At 45.3% G+C, this 19,477-nt stretch overlaps 1 protein-coding gene across 4 annotated transcripts in view; it reads left to right on the forward strand.

Annotated features, from left to right (window-relative positions):
- Positions 1 to 19,477, forward strand: part of malt2 (MALT paracaspase 2) — a 79,052-nt gene that overhangs the window by 24,016 nt on the left and 35,559 nt on the right. For 3 of the 4 annotated variants that reach the window (XM_060941241.1, XM_060941240.1, XM_060941242.1), the window contains 5 exons: positions 8,361 to 8,529; positions 15,834 to 16,000; positions 17,066 to 17,193; positions 18,094 to 18,229; positions 18,323 to 18,507. In XM_060941241.1, coding sequence (XP_060797224.1) covers positions 8,393 to 8,529; positions 15,834 to 16,000; positions 17,066 to 17,193; positions 18,094 to 18,229; positions 18,323 to 18,507 — 753 coding nt within the window. In that variant the 5' untranslated portion in view covers positions 8,361 to 8,392. Of the gene's footprint in view, positions 1 to 7,808; positions 7,913 to 8,360; positions 8,530 to 15,833; positions 16,001 to 17,065; positions 17,194 to 18,093; positions 18,230 to 18,322; positions 18,508 to 19,477 lie in introns of those variants that run through there. The other variant, XM_060941243.1, reaches the window with a different exon arrangement.

Consider the following 19,477-nt stretch of genomic DNA (forward strand, 5'->3'; position numbering starts at 1 on the left):
ATGGGTTTAAGATTAGATATGTGGAAAGTGGGAGAGAGTCTGCTGTGCAGTGGAAGTTCTAGTTGGTAAGAGACATCATTGATGTGCCGTAGTACCTTGAAGGGTCCGATGTAACGTGGCTGGAGCTTCTTACAGGTTTGTGTCTTTTGTAGGTTCTTTGTTGCCACCCATACTTGATCTCCTGGAAGGTACGTGGGGGTCTGTCCTCTATGACGATCGGCATAGGCTTTGTATTTCATGCAAACAACTTCTGGTCGCTGGTGAACCTCCTCCCAAACAGTTTGGCTGCATTTGAACCATTCATCGACTGCCTGGACTTGACTGGGTGCATCGTCCCAGGGGAACAAGGGTGATTGGTAGCTGAATATGCACTGGAACGGTGTTAGCTGAGTCGCAGAATGCTTCAGTGAGTTCTGCGCATACTCGACCCATGGCAGGAAACGTGCCCAGTCCCCCTGGTTGCGCATGCAGTAGATGCGTAGGAAGCAGCCGATCTCCTGGTTGGCCTGCCCTACCTGCCCATTGGACTGGGGGTGGTAACCTGATGTGAGGCTAATAGACATTCCCAGTCTCTCCATGAAGCATGACCAGAACTTGGATATGAACTAAGGACCTTGGTCACTTACAATGTCATCAGGGATGCTGTAGTAGTGGAAGACTTGCTGATACAGCAGTTCCACTGTTTAGGCAGCAGTGGGAATGCCAGGAAGAGGGATGAGCCTCAAGGCCTTCAAGACCCAGTCTGTGGTGATCATGATTGTGGTGTTGTTTTGGGACGTAGGAAGGTCTGTGATGAAGTCGATCAGCAAGTGTGACCATGGTCGCTGTGGGACAGGTAGAGGCATAAGTTTGCCAGCCAGAGGAGCTTGGGGAACCTTGGCTTGTGCGCAGTCGGAACAGGAAGCGATGAAATGGTTGATCTCGGTCAACATGTTGTCCCACCAGTACCTATTCTTCAGCATTTGATAGGTGTGATAGCTGTTGGGGTGACCAGTGGCAAGAGAGGACTGTACCCAGGTGATGAGTTTGCTGTGTAGATGTGTGGGCACAAAGAGAAGACCAAGTGGGATGTTGTTGGGAGTAGTCTGAAGTTGAGACTTACGAATTTTGCTGTCCAAATCCCATGTGATGGATTGGATGAAATGTTGGGGTGGGATGATGGGTTGGGGTTCTGTGTCTCTGGGTGACGGATCTACAGCCCGGGACAGAGCATCCGCTTTAGTGTTCTTGGACCCTGGTTGGAAGGAGATAGAGAAGTTAAACTGGGTAAAGAATAGTTCCCACCTGGCCTGACGTGGATTCAGCCTCTTGGCCTTCTTGAGATACTCTAGGTTCTTGTGGTCAGTTAAGATGGTGAATGGGTGAGTTGCTCCCTCCAGCCAATGCCGCCACTCTTCTAGGGCTAGCTTGATGGCCAGCAGCTCACGATTGCCCACATCATAGTTCCTCTCGGTAGGGGTAAGCTTTTTGGAGAAAAAGGCCACTGGGTGTAGTTTTGGCCTTTCTCCAAATCATTGGGAAAGGATGGCTCCAACTCCTGCTTCAGAGGCATCCACCTCTATGACAAATGGCTTCATGGGGTCTGGATGTTGGAGAATGGGAGCTGACATGAATGCGCCCTTGAGCTGGTTGAAGGTTTCTTCCAGCTGAGGATTCCACCTAAGGCACTTGGGACCCTTTTTCAGGATGGTGGTCAAAGGTGAGGCCAAGGTGCTGAAGTTCCTGATGAATCGGCGGTAGAAGTTGGCGGAACTTAGAAACCTCTGGAGGTCCTTGATTGACTTGGGTTGCGGCCACAAGATGATGGCCAAGACTTTGGCTGAATCCATACTGACTCCTTCTGAGCTGATGTAGCCCAAGAAGGAGCTCTTGTCTAGGTGGAATTCGCACTTTTCGGCCTTGATGTAGAGGTGGTTTTCAAGCAGCCATTTTATTATGGCTCTGATGTGGCTTTGATGACTGTGGAAATCTGAGGAGTAAATCAAGCTGTCATCTATGTATGCAATGATGTACTTTCCCAGCATGTCCCACAGTACATCGTTGATGAAACATTGGAACACACTGGGAGCTGAAGATAGTCCATATGGCATGACCTGGTATTCAAAGTGACCAGTGGTTGTACTGAATGCTATCTTCCACTCATCACCTCATTTAATCCAGATCAAATTGGAGGCACTTCTGAGATCCAGCTTGGAAAAGATCTTGGCTGATCTGAGTTGCTCCAGAACTGCTGGTACCAGTGGGAGAGGATATGGGTACTTGATGGTGACCTCATTTAGTCCTCGATAGTCAATGCAGGGTCATAGTCCACCTCCTTGTTTCTCTACAAAGAAGAAGCCAGATGAGGCAGAAGATTTCAACAGCCAGATGTAACCTAGTTTGAGAGCTTATTGGATGTATTCCTCCATGGTGGCGTGTTCTTTCTGGGAAAGGGGATAGATGCACCCTCGTGGTGGTGCCGTGCCCAGTACCAGTTCTATGGCACAGTCGTAGGGTCTATGCGGTGGGAGTCTGTAAGCCTTCCCCTTATTGAATACCTCATAAAGATCCTGGTACAGTGTTGGGGAGTAACGAATTACATGTAACGACGTTACGTAATTTAATTACAAAAAAAGTGTAACTGTAATTCGTTACAGTTACAACAGGAAAATATGTAATTCAGTTACAGTTACTTATGGAAATATTGAGAATTACAATTTTAGTTACATTTGAAAAACAAAAACCTTTGCGACATGAGCAAGGATATTTTTATTGCTTTGCGCATAATTTTGCCGTTTCCCGCCACGGCTCCTTGTCTGTCCTGGGTTTTCCTATCATGTTTGCCAGCAGCAGCGCCACTCTGTTTCTGTGCTTGAGCACTAGAGCAGCAAGAAGCGCGCGGTTCAGTTCAGCTCAAGCAGCGGGCAGGGCCGTAACTACCATTGAGGACACCGAGCTCATGTCCTCGGCATTTTTTTCCCACGGTTTTTTTTTTTTTCCACTCAGAAATGTGAAATTAATATATGATGAAAATCGTTCTGACTTTGATCGGTGGAAAATTCTAAATTCAGCTTGCATCCCCCTGTTCTCATTTGTTTGTCTAAAAATAAAGTCCACATAATCATTTTTAAACGAAGCTGAAATATCCGACATTGGAAACATTTCATATCAGGCAGCCTCGCGATAGTCAGCTAAGCACCACGGGATACACAAGAGCTGAGAAGTGTTCTCATCAAGGTCCGACTCCGCAGCCAGGCAGTTTGTCAATTAGTCGTGGAATCTGAAAATTGACATAAGATGAAGAAGTCTACTACACTAAAACAAACCAAACTCAGCTCTGGAAAGTCAACAAGTGAGAGAAAAAGAAAGAGGGAAGAAGGGGAGTTAATTTTGCCAGTCACTGACAGTTATGTGCCGGAATGCTTATGATCATTAACAGTGCAATTTTAATTAGCATTTCAAGCAACAACAGTCGAAGCCACTTAGCTAGATAGGATTTTCGTTTTCCAGGCGGCACAAACTCTTTTATTGTCTCTCTCGATGTGATTTGGTGCGTTTCAGATCAGAAAAGGCTGGACAGTCGTGACCTGTTGTTTATGAAGTTATTGGGTGCTGACGAGACTTGAGCTATTTTGCTAACTTACCAGACTAACGTGAACACAAGACACTATTGTTTTGATCATTGGTTGTATTTTCGAACGGAAATGAAAACGGGTAGCAAACTTATTATGTTCACATTTTATTTACAACATGATGTACCACCTCTGACTGCTTTCTGTCAATCATGAGCAGCCCAGCCGCGTTCACAGCTCCTCCTCCGATCAGCAGCTGGAGATGAGCCTCCTCTCGGGAAGTCTTGTCCCGCCCCTCTTATTGACTCCCATCTCCAGTGAGGCTCAGTCTCTGAATGGAGCGTTTTAGTCGGTTTTGTCCAATAACCGTCTAGTATTTTGCTATTGAAAAGGGCAGATATTTTTTAAAAAGCAATTGAAGTCCATTCAGGCTCGGCTAGATTGCGCTGTCACTCTCACTCACCCACACTCACACTCCATCACTCACTCAAACTCTCACTCACTCAAACTCTCACTCACTCACTCACACTCCATCACTCACTCAAACTCTCACTCACTCACTCTCACACACTCACACTCCATCACTCACTCAAACTCTCACTCACTCACTCTCACACACTCACACTCCATCACTCACTCAAACTCTCACTCACTCACTCTCACACACTCACACTCCATCACTCACTCAAACTCTCACTCACTCACTCTCACACACTCACACTCCATCACTCACTCAAACTCTCACTCACTCACACACACTCTCTCACTCACTCACTCACTCACTCACTCACTCACTCACTCACTCACTCACTCACTCACTCACTCACTCACCCACACTCACTCACGCACGCACACACATACACACAAAATACTTTTGTGATCGTGCAGTTTTGAAATTATTAAAATAAACATGTTCACCTATGTACATGTTCATCTTGTTGGGCTTGTGATTTTGACTCGTTTCCAAAATGTATGAAAAGTCACCATATTAGGACATTTTTTTTGGCAAATAAGATGTATCGCAATGTTTGACCTCGGTATTTGAAAAATCCTGGTTACGGCCCTGGCAGCAGTCATGTCAGACGCCTTCAAGCATTGGAAATTTAAGAAGCATTTCATCTACATCACTGAAAATGGCTCAAATTTAACTGTCCAATGCAAGCAGTGTTTGCCGGCCATCAAGAAGTTGTCCACGTCGAAGCAGTCTATGTCAAACCTAAGGAAACATTTAGAGGTAAGTGCAACTCACTGGTTTATTTCCGATCAGAAGGCATTCATTTTGAGGTTGTAAGCACATTAACAGCAAGGTAGGCTATGCTGACGAAATATGTTGAACTACCAGCTCTAGAACAACTGACACCCACCTACATACCATCGTTGTTATTAATCCCAGTGGGCAACATAATATAATGATGTACGATTGATTCACTGTCATATATCACAACAACGGTTAAGCACACATGTCGTTTCCCTAGTTAACTACGTGCTAGGCTACTACCATTCACTTGAATGTGTTTATTGTATTTTTTTGTAATCAACATTCCATTGACTCTTAAATGTTCAATGACTGACTACCCATCGTCAGTCTTAATTCTTGATGGGCTGTATTGTGCCATGTTTCATTTTACAAGCAAAGAGAAAAACAAGAAAAATAAAATGTGATGTAAAAGTCTCACTTTGGTTTGCCAGGGCCGTAACCAGGATTTTTCAAATACCGAGGTCAAACATTGCGATACATCTTATTTGCCAAAAAAAAAGTCCTAATATGGTGACTTATTACTAGATTAAAGTAGAACACTTCATTGTCATTGCACATGTATGAAGTAATGAAATGCAGTTTGGCATCTAATCAAGTGCAACACGTGCAGACTGCACATAATGCAGTATTTAGAGACAAAATGCCGTTATTTACAGCTAGTGTAAGTAAAGATGGTTATATGTGCAGAGCATGTATGCGCAGAGTATGTACAATGTAGTTATGGCAGTACAATGCACAGGGCAATGAAAAATAGCATGGTATAAATAAATGTGATGAATACAGATGGAATCATTATACAGGTAATCCTATACCACTGTAGATAGGGCTATACAGATGTGAACTGAAGAGGAACACTATATGGATGGTAAGGTGTGGATAGAGGGGAACGAAAGACTGGTCTTTGGGAAGAGTTCAATAAGGTGACAGCTGTGGGAAAGTGGTTTCTGAACCTGCTTGTGTAGTCTGCAAACTGTGAAAACAGTAGAGCCTAGGGGAGGAACAGAAGAGTATGGCCCCTATGACAGGAGTCTGAGAATCACATGCACGGTGCAAGCATCTCTTATGGACCTCCTGTGATTGCTTGTCAGCAATTCCCTCTCAGCTTAGTACTGCTTTAAGGTTCACACTGTCGGTTTTCAAAAATTAAATGGTGAACATGGGTCAATATTCATTAAAACCTTAAAGTAATTAAAAAGTAATCCAAAAGTAACTAGTTACATTACTTTTTAAAAGTAATTGAAAAAGTTACACTACAATTACATTTTAAACAAGGTAACTTGTAACTGTAACGAATTACATTTTTAAAGTAACTTACCCAACACTGTCCTGGTAGCATTCAAAACGTTGTCCATGGAGGCTGGAAGTGGGCTCTCTACTGAGGTAGAGGAGACAATGAGTTAAGGACAAGAGAGGCAGCTCTGGAAGCACACAGGTAACCACTGGAGTATCTCCTTGTTCTGCCAGGAGATGAGGGGGTCATGCAGTTGTAACCAGGGGTAGCCAAGGATGATATCATGGTGATCAGTGGTCATGACATACAAGGATATCAATTTGTGATGGAGGGCTTCTACTTGTATTTGAAGTGGCTGTGTCCAGGAAGTAACCAGGCCGTTGCCTACGGGTCTGCCATCGATGGTCCGGATGCTAAGCGCGCTCTGCAGAGAGGTGACTGGCAGGTGGAGTTCCTGTACAAGATCTTTGCTGATGAAGTTCCCCTGCGCTCCTGAATCTATGAAGGCGGACAGCACATGAGTGGAGGATGCCAACTTCAGTAATACAGGGATTTTGAAGGACGGCAAAAGACGGCTTTGAGTGCTGGGTCGTTCCATCCACTGGAGGCAACGAGGGTCCTAAAATCCAGGGTGTATTCAGTGACGCTTCTAGTGCCCTGTGAGCTGGTGAGAAGGCTTTCCCCAACTTTGATTCCCTCTGGTTCGTGGTCAAAAACCTTCTTGAAGAGGGAGAGAAACAGTTCATATGACTCTGTTGGCTTTCCACCTTTGTTCCAGACAACCATAGCCCAGCGGAATGCTTTGCTGGAGAGGAGAGACAAAAACTTAGTGATTTTATGTTCTTCCAGGATATCTGGCATGGTGGCGAAATACAAAGAGCATTGTAGCAAGAAGCCCTTACATGTGGCGGGGTCGCCAGCAAACTTTATCGGTGCAGGGAGTTACAATACCAGGCAAGGAGGAGATTTGGTATGTGCTAGGAGGGCCTGCGACATAACCATCATTAGCTGCGCCATCCTGGTGTTGAGATTGGCGAGCATCTGTTGATGTTCTCCTAGCAGTCACCTCTGGGCGTCAAGAGCCGTCTGCTTTTGATCCTCCGCTACATCCATGATGGCGAAAACACACTAGGGTCAGTAAACATGCTAGGGTCGGGCGATCGGCAAACAGAACATCAGAGGTAAACAGAGATCAAGGAAACGAGAAACACTAGCAAAGGTCAGAATGGTAGAAAGGCAGTCAGAGAGATAACAAGGCTTTGTATGATCGGTGAACCGGAACGATACTTTGCATTGAGTGCTTGTGTGACTGGTGTTTATATACAGGGGCAGGTGATGAGGAAATGGATGTCAGCTGTGTGTTAGAAGGTGGGAGACAGAGGGTGCTGTGTGTTCTGGGAGTTGTAGTTTGACCTGTCCATGTTTGTAGTCAGCTCTTCACCAGTGGGTTTACTGACAGAGAGGCTGAGTTTCTCAAAAGTAAAGATGTGAAAGACTGCATGGGCAAATAGTGCAACAATTTAAGAATAATGTTCCTAAACATAAAATTGCAAAGAATTTGAGGATCACATCATCTATGGTACGGAATATCATTATAAGATTCAGAGAATCTGGAGAAATCTCTGTATGCAAGCACAAGGCTGAAAACTGACATTGGATGCCTGTGATCTTCAGGCCCTCAGGCGACACTGCATTAAAAAATGGACACAATTCTGTTGTGAAAATCTCTGCTCCACAGTAAAAGAGTCCAGGTGCTAAACTGGCCTGCCTGCAGTCCAGACCTGTCTCCCATTGAAGACATTTGGAGCATTATGAAACTAAAAATATGGCAAAGAAGACCTGGATTATTGAGCAGCTGAACTCCTATATCAGGCAAGAAAGGGGCAAAATTTCACTTTCAAAACTACAACAATTGGTCTCCTCAGTTCCCAAACATTTATAGACTGTTGTTAAAAGAAGAGCTGATGCAACACAGTGGTAAACATGCCCCGTCACAACTTTTTTGAAATGTGTTGTTGGCATCAATTTCAGAGTGAGCATAAATTTTTAAAACAGCAATAACATTTCTCAGTTTCAACATGTGATATGTTATCTTTGCACTGTTTTCAATTAAATATAGGTTTTACATGATTTTCAAACCATCACATTCTTTTTTTTTTATATTTTGAAACTGGTTGTATAGATTTATGGTGCAGTTTTGATGTTTAATGATTTCACTCTTTGTCTTTTAAAATCATATATTATAGGTATATGGTATGTATGATATATTTGACTTGTGTCAAATTTCTGTGATGCAAAAATTCTGATTTTGATTGTTCAGTTGCTAGGATTCTGAAGGAACGTTACTGAGGTATGACTGACTGGAATTTGGGCTTGGAGACCCTGAGCGAGGTGGCACTGAACAGACTTGCAGAGATGCTGGACAACTCAAACTGTGGCTGGAGGCAATTGGCAGCAGCAGTTAAAGAGCAACCACAATTTTGCTACAGGTATGATCATACAGTAGTTTTCTATGTCACTTGTTTCTGGTCTGTTACACTTTTTGTGCATATCGTCCCTCGTCTCGTCTTCTTCCACTTATCCGGGGCCGGGTCGCGGAGGCAGCAGTCTGAGCATGGAAGCCCAAACTTCCCTTTCCCCAGACACCTCGGCCAGCTCCTCGGGAAGAACACCGAGGCGTTCCCAGGCCAGCCGAGAGACATAGTCCCTCCAGCGTGTCCTGGGTCTTCCCTGGGGCCTCCTCCCAGGGGGACATGCCTGGAACACCTCCCCAGGGAGGCGTCCAGGAGGCATCCGAAAGAGATGCCCGAGCCACCTCAGCTGATTCCTCTCGATGTGGAGGAGCAGCGGCTCTACTCCTAGCTCCTCCCGAGTGACTGTGCTTCTCACCCTATCTCTAAGGGAGCGCCCAGCCACCCTGTGAAGGAAACTCATTTTGGCCGCTTGTATCCGTGATCTTGTTCTTTCGGTCATTACCCAAAGCTCATGACCATAGGTGAGAGTCAGAATGTAGATCGACCGGTAAATTGAGAGCTTCGCCTTTTGGCTCAGCTCCTTCTTCACCACGACGGACCGGTAAAGCGACCGCATCACTGCAGAGGCCGCACCGATCCGCCTGTCGATCTCACGCTCTATCCTTCCCTCACTCGTGAACAAGATCCCAAGATACTTAAACTCCTCCACTTGAGCCAGGACTTCTCCACCAACCTGGAGAGGGTAAGGCACGCTTTTCCGGTTGAGAACCATGGCCTCTGACTTGGAGGTGTTGATTCTCATCCCAGCCGCTTCACACTCGACTGCAAACCGCCCCAGTGCATGCTGAAGGTCCTGGTTTGAAGAAGCCAACAGGACAACATCATCTGCGAAAAGCAGAGATGAAATCCTGTGGTTCCCAAACAGGATTCCTTCCGGGCCCTGGCTGCGCCTAGAAATTCTGTCCATAAAGATTATGAACAGAACTGGTGACAAAGGGCATCCCTGCTGGAGTCCAACATGCACTGGGAACAGGTCTGACTTACTGCCGGCAATGCGAACCAGACTCCTGCTCAGTTCGTACAGGGACCGGACAGCCCTTAGCAAAGGGCCCCGAACCCCATGCTCCCATAGCACCCCCCACAGAATACCACGAGGGACACGGTCGAATGCCTTCTCCAAATCCACAAAGTACATGTGGACTGGTTGGGCAAACTCCCATGAACCCTCGAGCACCCTATGAAGGGTATAGAGCTGGTCCAGTGTTCCACGACCAGGACGAAAACCGCATTGTTCCTCCTGGATCTGAGGTTCGACTATTGGCCGAATTCTCCTCTCCAGTATCCTGGAGTAAACCTTCCCTGGGAGGCTGAGAAGTGTGATTCCCCTATAATTGGAGCACACTCTCCGGTCCCCTTTCTTAAAAAGAGGGACCACCACCCCAGTCTGCCACTCCAGAGGCACTGTCCCCGACTGCCATGCGATGTTGCAGAGGCGTGTCAGCCAAGACAGCCCCACAACATCCAGAGACTTGAGATACTCAGGACGGAGCTCATCCACCCCCGGTGCCTTGCCACCGAGGAGCTTGCTAACCACCTCAGTGACTTCGGCTTGGGTAATGGACGAGTCCACCCCTGAGTCATCAGCCTCTGCTTCCTCAATGGAAGATGTGACAGTGGGATTGAGGAGATCCTCGAAGTATTCCTTCCACCGCCCGACAATGTCCCCAGTTGAGGTCAACAGCTCCCCACCCGCACTGTAAACAGTGTTGGCAGAATACTGCTTCCCCCTCCTGAGGCACCGGATGGTTTGCCAGAATTTCTTCGAGGCCGACCGATAGTCCTCCTCCATGGCCTCACCGAACTCCTCCCAGTTTTTGCTTCCGCAACTGCCCAAGCTGCGGCACGCCTGGCCTGCCGATACCCATCAGCTGCCTCAGGAGTCCCGGAGGCCAACATGGCCCAATAGGACTCCTTCTTCAGCTTGACGGCATGCCTTACTTCCGGTGTCCACCACCGGGTTCGGGGATTGCCGCCATGACAGGCACCGGAGACCTTGCGGCCACAGCTCCGAACAGCCACATCGACAATGAAGGCAGAGAACATGGTCCACTCAGGATCAATGTTCCCCGCTTCCCTCGGAAGCTGGGAGAAGCTCTCCCGGAGGTGGGAGTTAAAGACCTCCCCGACAGAGTGCTTGGCCAGACGTTCCCAGCAGACCCTCACCATACGTTTGGGCCTGCCAGGTCTGTCCGGCTTCCTCCTCCGCCAGCAGATCCAACTCACCACCAGATGGTGATCAGTTGACAGCTCAGCCCCTCTCTTCACCCGAGTGTCCAAGACATAGGGCCAGAGATCCAATGAAATGACAACAAAGTCGATCATCGACCTCTGACCTAAGGTGTCCTGGTGCCACGTGCACTTATGGACACCCCTATGCTTGAACATGGTGTTCATTATGGAGAAACCGTGACTAGCACAGAAGTCCAATAACAAAACACCACTCGGGTTCAGATCAGGGAGGCCATTCCTCCCAATCACGCCCCTCCAGGTGTCACTGTCATTGCCCACGTGAGCGTTGAAGTCCCCCAGTAGAACAATGGAGTCCCCAGTCTGAGCATCTCTCAGTACCTCTCCCAGGGACTCCAAGAAGGCCAGATACTCTATACTTCTATTCGGCCCATAGGCACAAACAACAGTAAGAGCCCTCGCCCTGATCCTAAGGCGCAGAGAGGCGACCCTCTCGTTCACTGGGGTAAACTCCAACACATGGCGGCTGAGCTGGGGAGCTATAAGCAAGCCCACACCAGCCCGCCACCGTTCACCATAGGCGACTCCAGAGAAGTGGAGAGTCCAGCCCTTCTCAAGGAGCTGGGTTCTGGAGCCCAAGCTATTCATGGAGGTGAGCCCGACTATCTCTAGCTGGTACCTCTCAACCTCCTGCACAAGCTCAGACTCTTTCCCCCCCAGCGAAGTGACATTCCATGTCCCAACAGCTAGCCGCTGTGTTCGGGGATCAGGTCGTCGAGGCTCCTGCCTTCGACTGCCGCCCAATCCACACTGCACCAGCCCCCTATGGCTACCTCTGTGGGTGGAGAACCCACAGGAGGTCGGGTCCACGTCACCGCTTCGGGCTGAGCCCAGCCGGGCCCCGTGGGCAAAGGCCCAGCCACCAAGCGCTCGCATACAAGCCCCAACCCCGGGCCTGGCTCCAGGGTGGGGCCCCGGCTGCGCCATACCGGGCAATGTCATGGTCCTTGATAGATTGTTATCCATAAGGGGTTTTGGTGAACTGCTCTTAGTCTGGCCTGTCACCTAGGACCTGTCTGCCTTGGGAGACCCTAACAGGGGCGTAATGCCCCCGACAACATAGCTCCTAGGATCATTCAAGCACACAAACCCCTCCACCACAATAAGGTGGCAGTTCTAGGAGGGGCATACTAAATCGTCCCTATATGTGCAAAATGGCAATTACAATACCTGGATTCCAGGCGTTTCTGTGAAATGCAGTGATGTACCGGTATTTGCTTCTCTTTTCTTTCAGCAGTCTGTAAAAAGACAGCTGTTTTTTTAATCTAATTGTACAATCATACAACAGCATTTTCCTATTTTAGATGTTTTTTTGTGTGTGTTTTGTGGCATTCAAGCTGAACACTAATGTTGCCACTCGGTAAGTAAACTTTATACCAGTCAGTGGTGTAACCGCATTGACTCCTGCCTACAGTGACATCACGTGCATTCCTTCTATAAATGTTCTAGCACAGCTAGCACACAAGCTCCATGCCATCTTTCAAAGATTTAGAAAAACACATCATTATAAGGTTTCATTTTTTGCATCCACAACAGATTGGTTGCTGTTAATAATTGTTTTAAGGTGGATTTTTAATAAATCAGAATTGAGTGTTGTAGCATCACCAACATTTATAAGAAAAATACACAGAATTGTCTGAAGAAGTGAGAAGCAAAGCTAGAGCTGATTTCTTTCTAGCCCAGACTGTAGGTTCATCAGTCACAGTCATATTAGGTGAATACACAGGGTAGCAAGGTCCTTACTGTATATCCAATCTCTATTTGTTTTGCTGACACATTCATATCATAAAGAGTGATTGAGAAGGCACACATGAAATACAGTTGCTGAGGTAATAATGCTTTTTTTTAATGAAAATACGAAGAGAAGCTAAAAGCAGATAGACTTAACAGACATTGTCCAGTCAAAGTACAAATTGCACAAAATGACTTGGCTTGTCAAGATATTGCTGGATTTTAGATTTTAGTATGGTGGTAAAAAATAAAAAGGAGTAGTTTGAAGAAGAATCTAATTTACACTGTCTGCAGTGCAGTGACAGGTCTAACTTGCATGGTGTCCTGGGCGAACCCCCCCCTTCAAGGACCATTCTGCGCTAATTTTTATTCAGACATTTGTAACAATGCAAATAAACTAGATTAATATTAAAATATATATACAAAAATAAGAGACAAATATCAAAAAGAAGTAACAAAGATAAATGGAAACAAATTACAAATAAAAAAAATACAAATAAAAAAAGAATCAAATTATTAGCGGAGCTCCCCATGTGTGAAGCACACAAAGCGGTGCCCCACGCTTTTGAGAATGCATCGACTTGATTTTTGATGGCTTGACCGCACGACGTCTGTATATGGACCCTTTTCACGTGACGTCACGACAAACGCGGCCGCCATTTTGGACATGTACTACCAGTAGTTTACTACAGCCAGCATTGAGGAATGGCAGCAAAGAAAGTGTTTATTTTCAGCAAGACTTCCATCATGCCACTATATTGTTGTGCACCTGGATGTAGTAACCATCAACAAACAAGGCAAGGGTTATCATTTTATCGGATCCCGGTAGATGCTGACCGACGGAGAAGATGGATAGCGGCATACCAGCGCTTGTGTAGTGACCACTTTGTTGGAGGTAAGACGAATAAAATTAGCCAGAAAAGGCATTACATTGCTGTTAACATTCCATTCTAGTTTACTGTAATTATGATCTGGCAGCTATTTACACCGGATCCAGTGTAAATAGCCGCCGGAGCCAACGTCCGAGGTTCCGGAGCGCGCTTGCTCGCGGCCGGCTGGAGCCGGCGGCCACGGAGCCAGCGGAGCCGGCGGCCGCGGAGCCGGTGTGCGCACGCTCGCGGCCCGGCCGGAGCCGGCGGCCGCGGAGCCGGCGGCCGCAGAGCCGGCGCGCGCGCGCTCGCGGCCCGGCCGGAGCCTGCGGCCGCGGAGCCGGCGCGCGCTCGCTTGCGGCCCGGCCGGAGCCTGCGGCCGCGGAGCCGGCGCGCTCTCGCTCGCGGCCCGGCCGGACGTTGGCTCTGGCAGCTATTTTCACTAAATCCGGTGTAAATAGCTGCCAGATCATAATTACAGTAAACTAGTAAATACAGTTTTCTGCATCTCACTCCTTTTTCTTTTATGTTTGTCGATTTGAGCCGAAGTCCACTACATGTCCAAAATGGCGGTCGCGTTTACGAAGGTCACGTGACTGAAAAGGGTCCATACGTGTACCGCTATTGGGAACCTGATCGTAAGTGCAAGGCAACAGATCTCATAAACACTTGGCCACTGGCCAATGAAATTTGTATCTTGATTTACATAAGATAGATGGGTTTTTATCCAGCGCTTATTTTTAATTTGCTTTTTAAAAAAATATCATGGGATTATTTATTAGCACATTTTATGGAAAATATTCATGACAGTTTCATATAAAACCAGTTAAAACAGTTTTATTAGTCCACTAGCTTATTGGACAATTGACAGCTTCTGTCATGTAAGGGTGGTAGACAGATGTAAGTGCAGGAAGAGTTTTATTGAAAACAAGCTAGCAAACCAATCCAAAATGTAGAAAAAAGGCAGAGTTGAAAAACAGACAGTGGTCGAGCGAGGCACAGACATGATATCAGAGGTAATACAATACTCAGTGATCAAAACCAGAAACAGGGTCAGAACCAGAAAAGCGACAAAATACAAGGCTTGGTAACGTCAGACACAGGATACAGAGCGTATATTTCGCAAAGTCTGTATTACTGTCCTTATATATATATGTGCTGTGATTGCATTCTAATCAGGAACAGGTGCATGGTAATTTGTCCTAGTGGCGCTGTGCGCACCCATCAACACATGTGGACGTGATAGATGTAACCAGACAACTGACATATCAAGTATAATATTCAATTGTAACTATATAGTAATGATGTAAAGTGAAAGCACTGGTTCACTGCTGTCCACCAGGCACCCAGCAGAGTCATAACATAATAAATCTTGTGTTGCTGTTCCTGGTGCATGGCATGCGGTGTCAAAGAAAGGAATAAATATGTATTTGTAACTGTGATGTGTATCTCATTATTGGTCTCACTGTCACAAGACAATGCAGCAATTTATTGACATGAAATACACTACATGACACAATTCAATAGTTCATACACTATAATATTATTATTCTATTCAGGTTGATTTTGTGCCCTTGCAAATATTTTGTTCATACACTCATTGGGAGCTCCGCTTTTAGGCACTGCCTAAATCTCTATATTAGAATAAATGTACTAGTTGGGTTTTGCTGCAGGGTACACATATTATGAAATGAAACTGTGTGAAATGATATCAAATGTTATGTAAATTAGTTGGACAGAAAATGGAATATTGTCACCCTGTGTTATATAATATTATACTCATGAAATGATGCTACATACCTTTTATCTTTTGTATGTTTCTCTTCTTCTTCTTTCCTCTTTTTCCTAAACTGGGCACCTGATGGCTGACCCTAGAGCTTTTCTTATCCATTTGTGTTGCTTTGGCACTCAAGCATCACTACATCATCCAACACCGTCAACTAAGAGTCAAGACTAAACCAGTTCACCTTGGTGATGTCCAGATTGGTTTCATATTATTCTCAAAGATTTTGCACAAACCAAAAAATAAAAATAAAAATTACTATGTCTGTGAAATTATATACTCGCAGTATTATGAATGAACTGTGATTTATTTTGCTGGCTGCCTGCTTCACAAACTACAATCAGGGTGCCACTCCAACAGGTTAAATGATCCACAGGATGAGATGATATCATTATCCTGGCATGCAAATGAGTGATAGAAAACTGATTGTGCAAATCTCAAAATTTGAATTTTTTTGTGCTGCTCCCTGTGCCACCCCCAGCAAGATGCCGCCTTGGGCAGCTGCTCATGCCACCCATGCCTAAATCTACCACTGCTACAGTGTTCCACTTATCCCATGTATAGTTGATCACCTAAGACATGTTTGGTGTCCATGTTTTCTTGGCGTCCATGTTTCTCCCTGTGTGCAGTGAGAAGGAGATGACCAGCTGCTCTCTCCAGGTGCTCAGTGCTCGTGGCAGTCCTGGCCGATCCCTGCTGGCTCTGCTCACTGACAGGAAGTGCTCTCTGGCCTACTTGATGCAATGCCTTAAAAAGATTGAACACCATGGGGCTGTCAGTTTCCTCACTGCATGCGGTAATTACATACACACATTTGTCTTACTATCCTTGTGAGCAGCTTCGACTGACATAATAATTAATGCAGCTAATTAATGCTATGCTACACCTAAATCTAACTCTAAAATGTAATTCTGTACCAAAAGTAAAGTAGCAGCTTTTGTAATAAAACAAACAAACAAATAAATAAAATTTTCCTGGTGAGGACCATCCAAATATCCCCATGTGACCAAAATTGTCAGATATTCCTTACTGAGCTATAACCACACACACACACACACACACACTAACACACACATCAAGGTTAATTACAACATTTTGCACTTTTTATAAGGATTGTGTATATTTCTTTTTATAAAAGTGGCATTCACAGTAACTGTGAGCTGGCCTCATGGTTAGCGTGTCCACCTCTCGATTGCGAGTTCTTGCGGTCGGGTCATACCAAAGGCCATCATAAAACCAGTACTTATTGCCATCTGTCAAGGCACACTGCAATACAGATGTGAGTGAGGAGTCAAACTCTCGCAGATACTAGAGGACTAGCCCCCCAGTGTAAACCTAGCTGTATAATAGGCGAGAAGCAGAGGGCTATAGAAGCATAGATCGGCGCTGCCAACGTGCCTTAAGGGTCTGGTTAGTACTGGGACAGGAGACTGCCTGGGAAGACCAGGTCCTAGCATGGGAAAGACTTTGACTTTGGTATTCACAGTAACAGAATAAAAGCCAATTGAAAGGAATTTTTTTTAGCAATTCCTGAACGCATTACAAAATTTAGCAGGTTTTTTTTTTATTAAAAATGTTTGTGAAACTAAAAGGGAAGTAGCTATGACAATGAAGAATGTAAAGTCTGAATCTGATAATGGGTATGTCCAATCAAGTATGTTGGAACAGGAATTGACCCACGCAAACTTTCAGGACACACTTCAGATGCCTCAGAAAGTTTGGAGATGTTTACTGGTATTAATACAAAACCAATATAAATAACGCATGGAGTATTAATGCCCTTATCAACAAGCACAGCCTTCTTTGTTGCAGTGTCCTTACGTGTGTGTGTGTGTGTGTGTGTGTGTTGTTTTACTCACAGTGGTACCAGTAGAGATAACTATGAATCCTCAGAGTGTTCAAGTCCCGAAGGGCAGTACAGTGACACTCAGCTGCAGAGCCGTTGGCCCGCCAGGACTCAGCTACCAGTGGTTCAGGAGGGGAGACGAGGTCTGAACTAGGGTTGTAACACAATGCTAGTGCCTTTATCTGTTAAGGGATCTAAGTACAGCCATATCCCTATGTATATCTGGATAGCAAGAAGCTATTGAGGAAAAACTACAGTATTTCAGATATTTGTTCTTGCTGTGACCTTGACCTTATTTGGATCAATTCCAAAATATAATTTGTTCATCAGCTGGTTACAATTAGAATTCTCTATAAATCCTACAAACATGTAACCACTTGTTCTTGAGATATTGTGTTCTCAAGAATCTCCATCATGAAAGTAAAAAAACCTTTCTATTGCATGACTTTTTTGTTGTTTCCCGTGGGATCACTGTCTGGATGCACAAAAAACGCATAATGTGCCTCCTATTCATATCTGTATTTAGATTATCTATTCTTTCCAAATAATGTATTCGTATTTGGTTACATCCCTAGTCTGAACTAAAGAGCCAAACAGGATGTGTTCAGAAAGTAGGACGGTAAATGTGGTTTAGTTTCAGGAGGTGAATTCATAATAAGAGCAACACTGCAGGATTTGTTCACATAATGAGAGCAAGAACAGCCAACACACCGACCACATCCCTCTTACACACACAAACTAAATAAAAAATAAATAACAAATGCAATTAATAACCGGCAGGGTGGCAACATGGTTGCTGGACACAACTGTAACCAGTTTATCAATACAGAAATTACAAAACTGTCCATTTTTAATACAGTTGAAAAAAAAGCTAGCAGCTGTAAACAGTTGTTAACTCACCAGCCTTTGTCTCGAAGTTAATCAGATGAAATTGTGTAGAGATGTTTCTCTGACATATTTTAGACATTTTATTTGAAATTATTTGAATTTGATTTTGATTTTAAATGAATGCTGCAAAATGAAATGACGCGTTTGTTGTGTAGGTACCTGGTGGGAATGCATCAGAGCTGATTATGAACCCAGCTCAGGAAGGCTCCTACATTTGTCGCATCAATGCCGGGGAAAAGTATGTGTTCAGTGATTGGGCCCACATCCGACTACTCCGCTCTGCCGGTTCAGGTGACCTGTTTATTTCGCCAATCAGAGCTTGTTTTATGCTACACATGTTGTTGAGGCTAAGGCTGAGTGTTCATGTCTCTGATTGTATTGCAGGCTCTGATGTGAGCTTCCCATCATCGATGAGTGGGTTGTGTATAACGCAGCAGCCCAGAGCTCACGTGCTGTCCGAGGGTGATACCTTACATCTGGAATGTTCTGTCCAGGCCAACCCACCTCCACAGTTTCAGTGGTACCACAACAAGCAACCACTACTAAAGGCCATCAGACAGTTCATAAAGGTGTCACTTCTATCTGTCTGTCTGTCTGTCCGTCCGTCCATCCGTCCGTCCGTCCGTCCATCTGTCCGTCCGTCTGTCTGTCCGTCCATCCATCCATCTATCAGCATGCCCACAGGTGTTTTATTCCTTTGGTCCCACAACAATTTTGCTAATGATTAACATTTTTTTAAATTAATGAATGGCACATAATACTTTTGATCCATTTATTATTACATGCAGTATTATGGAACATCCGTGAAACACATTGGTTTCTGTTATAACTTGTGTTATACTATAACAGATATAAACAATCATTCCTTGCTTTTTTTGTCCCTCTTAAGTTAATAAAACAAAAAAGAAAATGCAGCTTGTCATCTTTCATCTTAGAGAGAAAGCACAAAGTATAGACTGCACTGTCCCATAGCATAAAACGTACTGTTACAAAGTACTGACACTGGAGCCTCCTTTGCTAACTGTTCCATAAACGTCTGCTTCCAGAAAACATTGCCATAGCAACAATGATTCATTTTTCTTTGTTGAATAACAACACACTTTTTTAAATAAAATCAGTTTACTATTGGGCGGCACGGTGGTGTAGTGGTTAGCGCTGTCGCCTCACAGCAAGAAGGTCCGGGTTCGAGCCCCGTGGCCGGCGAGGGCCTTTCTGTGTGGAGTTTGCATGTTCTCCCCGTGTCCGCGTGGGTTTCCTCCGGGTGCTCCGGTTTCCCCCACAGTCCAAAGACATGCAGGTTAGGTTAACTGGTGAATCTAAATTGACCGTAGGTGTGAATGTGAGTGTGAATGGTTGTCTGTGTCTATGTGTCAGCCCTGCGATGACCTGGCGACTTGTCCAGGGTGTACCCCGCCTTTCGCCCGTAGTCAGCTGGGATAGGCTCCAGCTTGCCTGCGACCCTGTAGAACAGGATAAAGCGGCTAGAGATAACGAGATGAGATGAGATGAGATTGGCAGTTTACTATTAGGCTTAAATTA

Source organism: Neoarius graeffei, chromosome 15, assembly GCF_027579695.1.
Source record: "Neoarius graeffei isolate fNeoGra1 chromosome 15, fNeoGra1.pri, whole genome shotgun sequence".
Taxonomy (NCBI): Eukaryota; Metazoa; Chordata; class Actinopteri; order Siluriformes; family Ariidae; genus Neoarius; species Neoarius graeffei.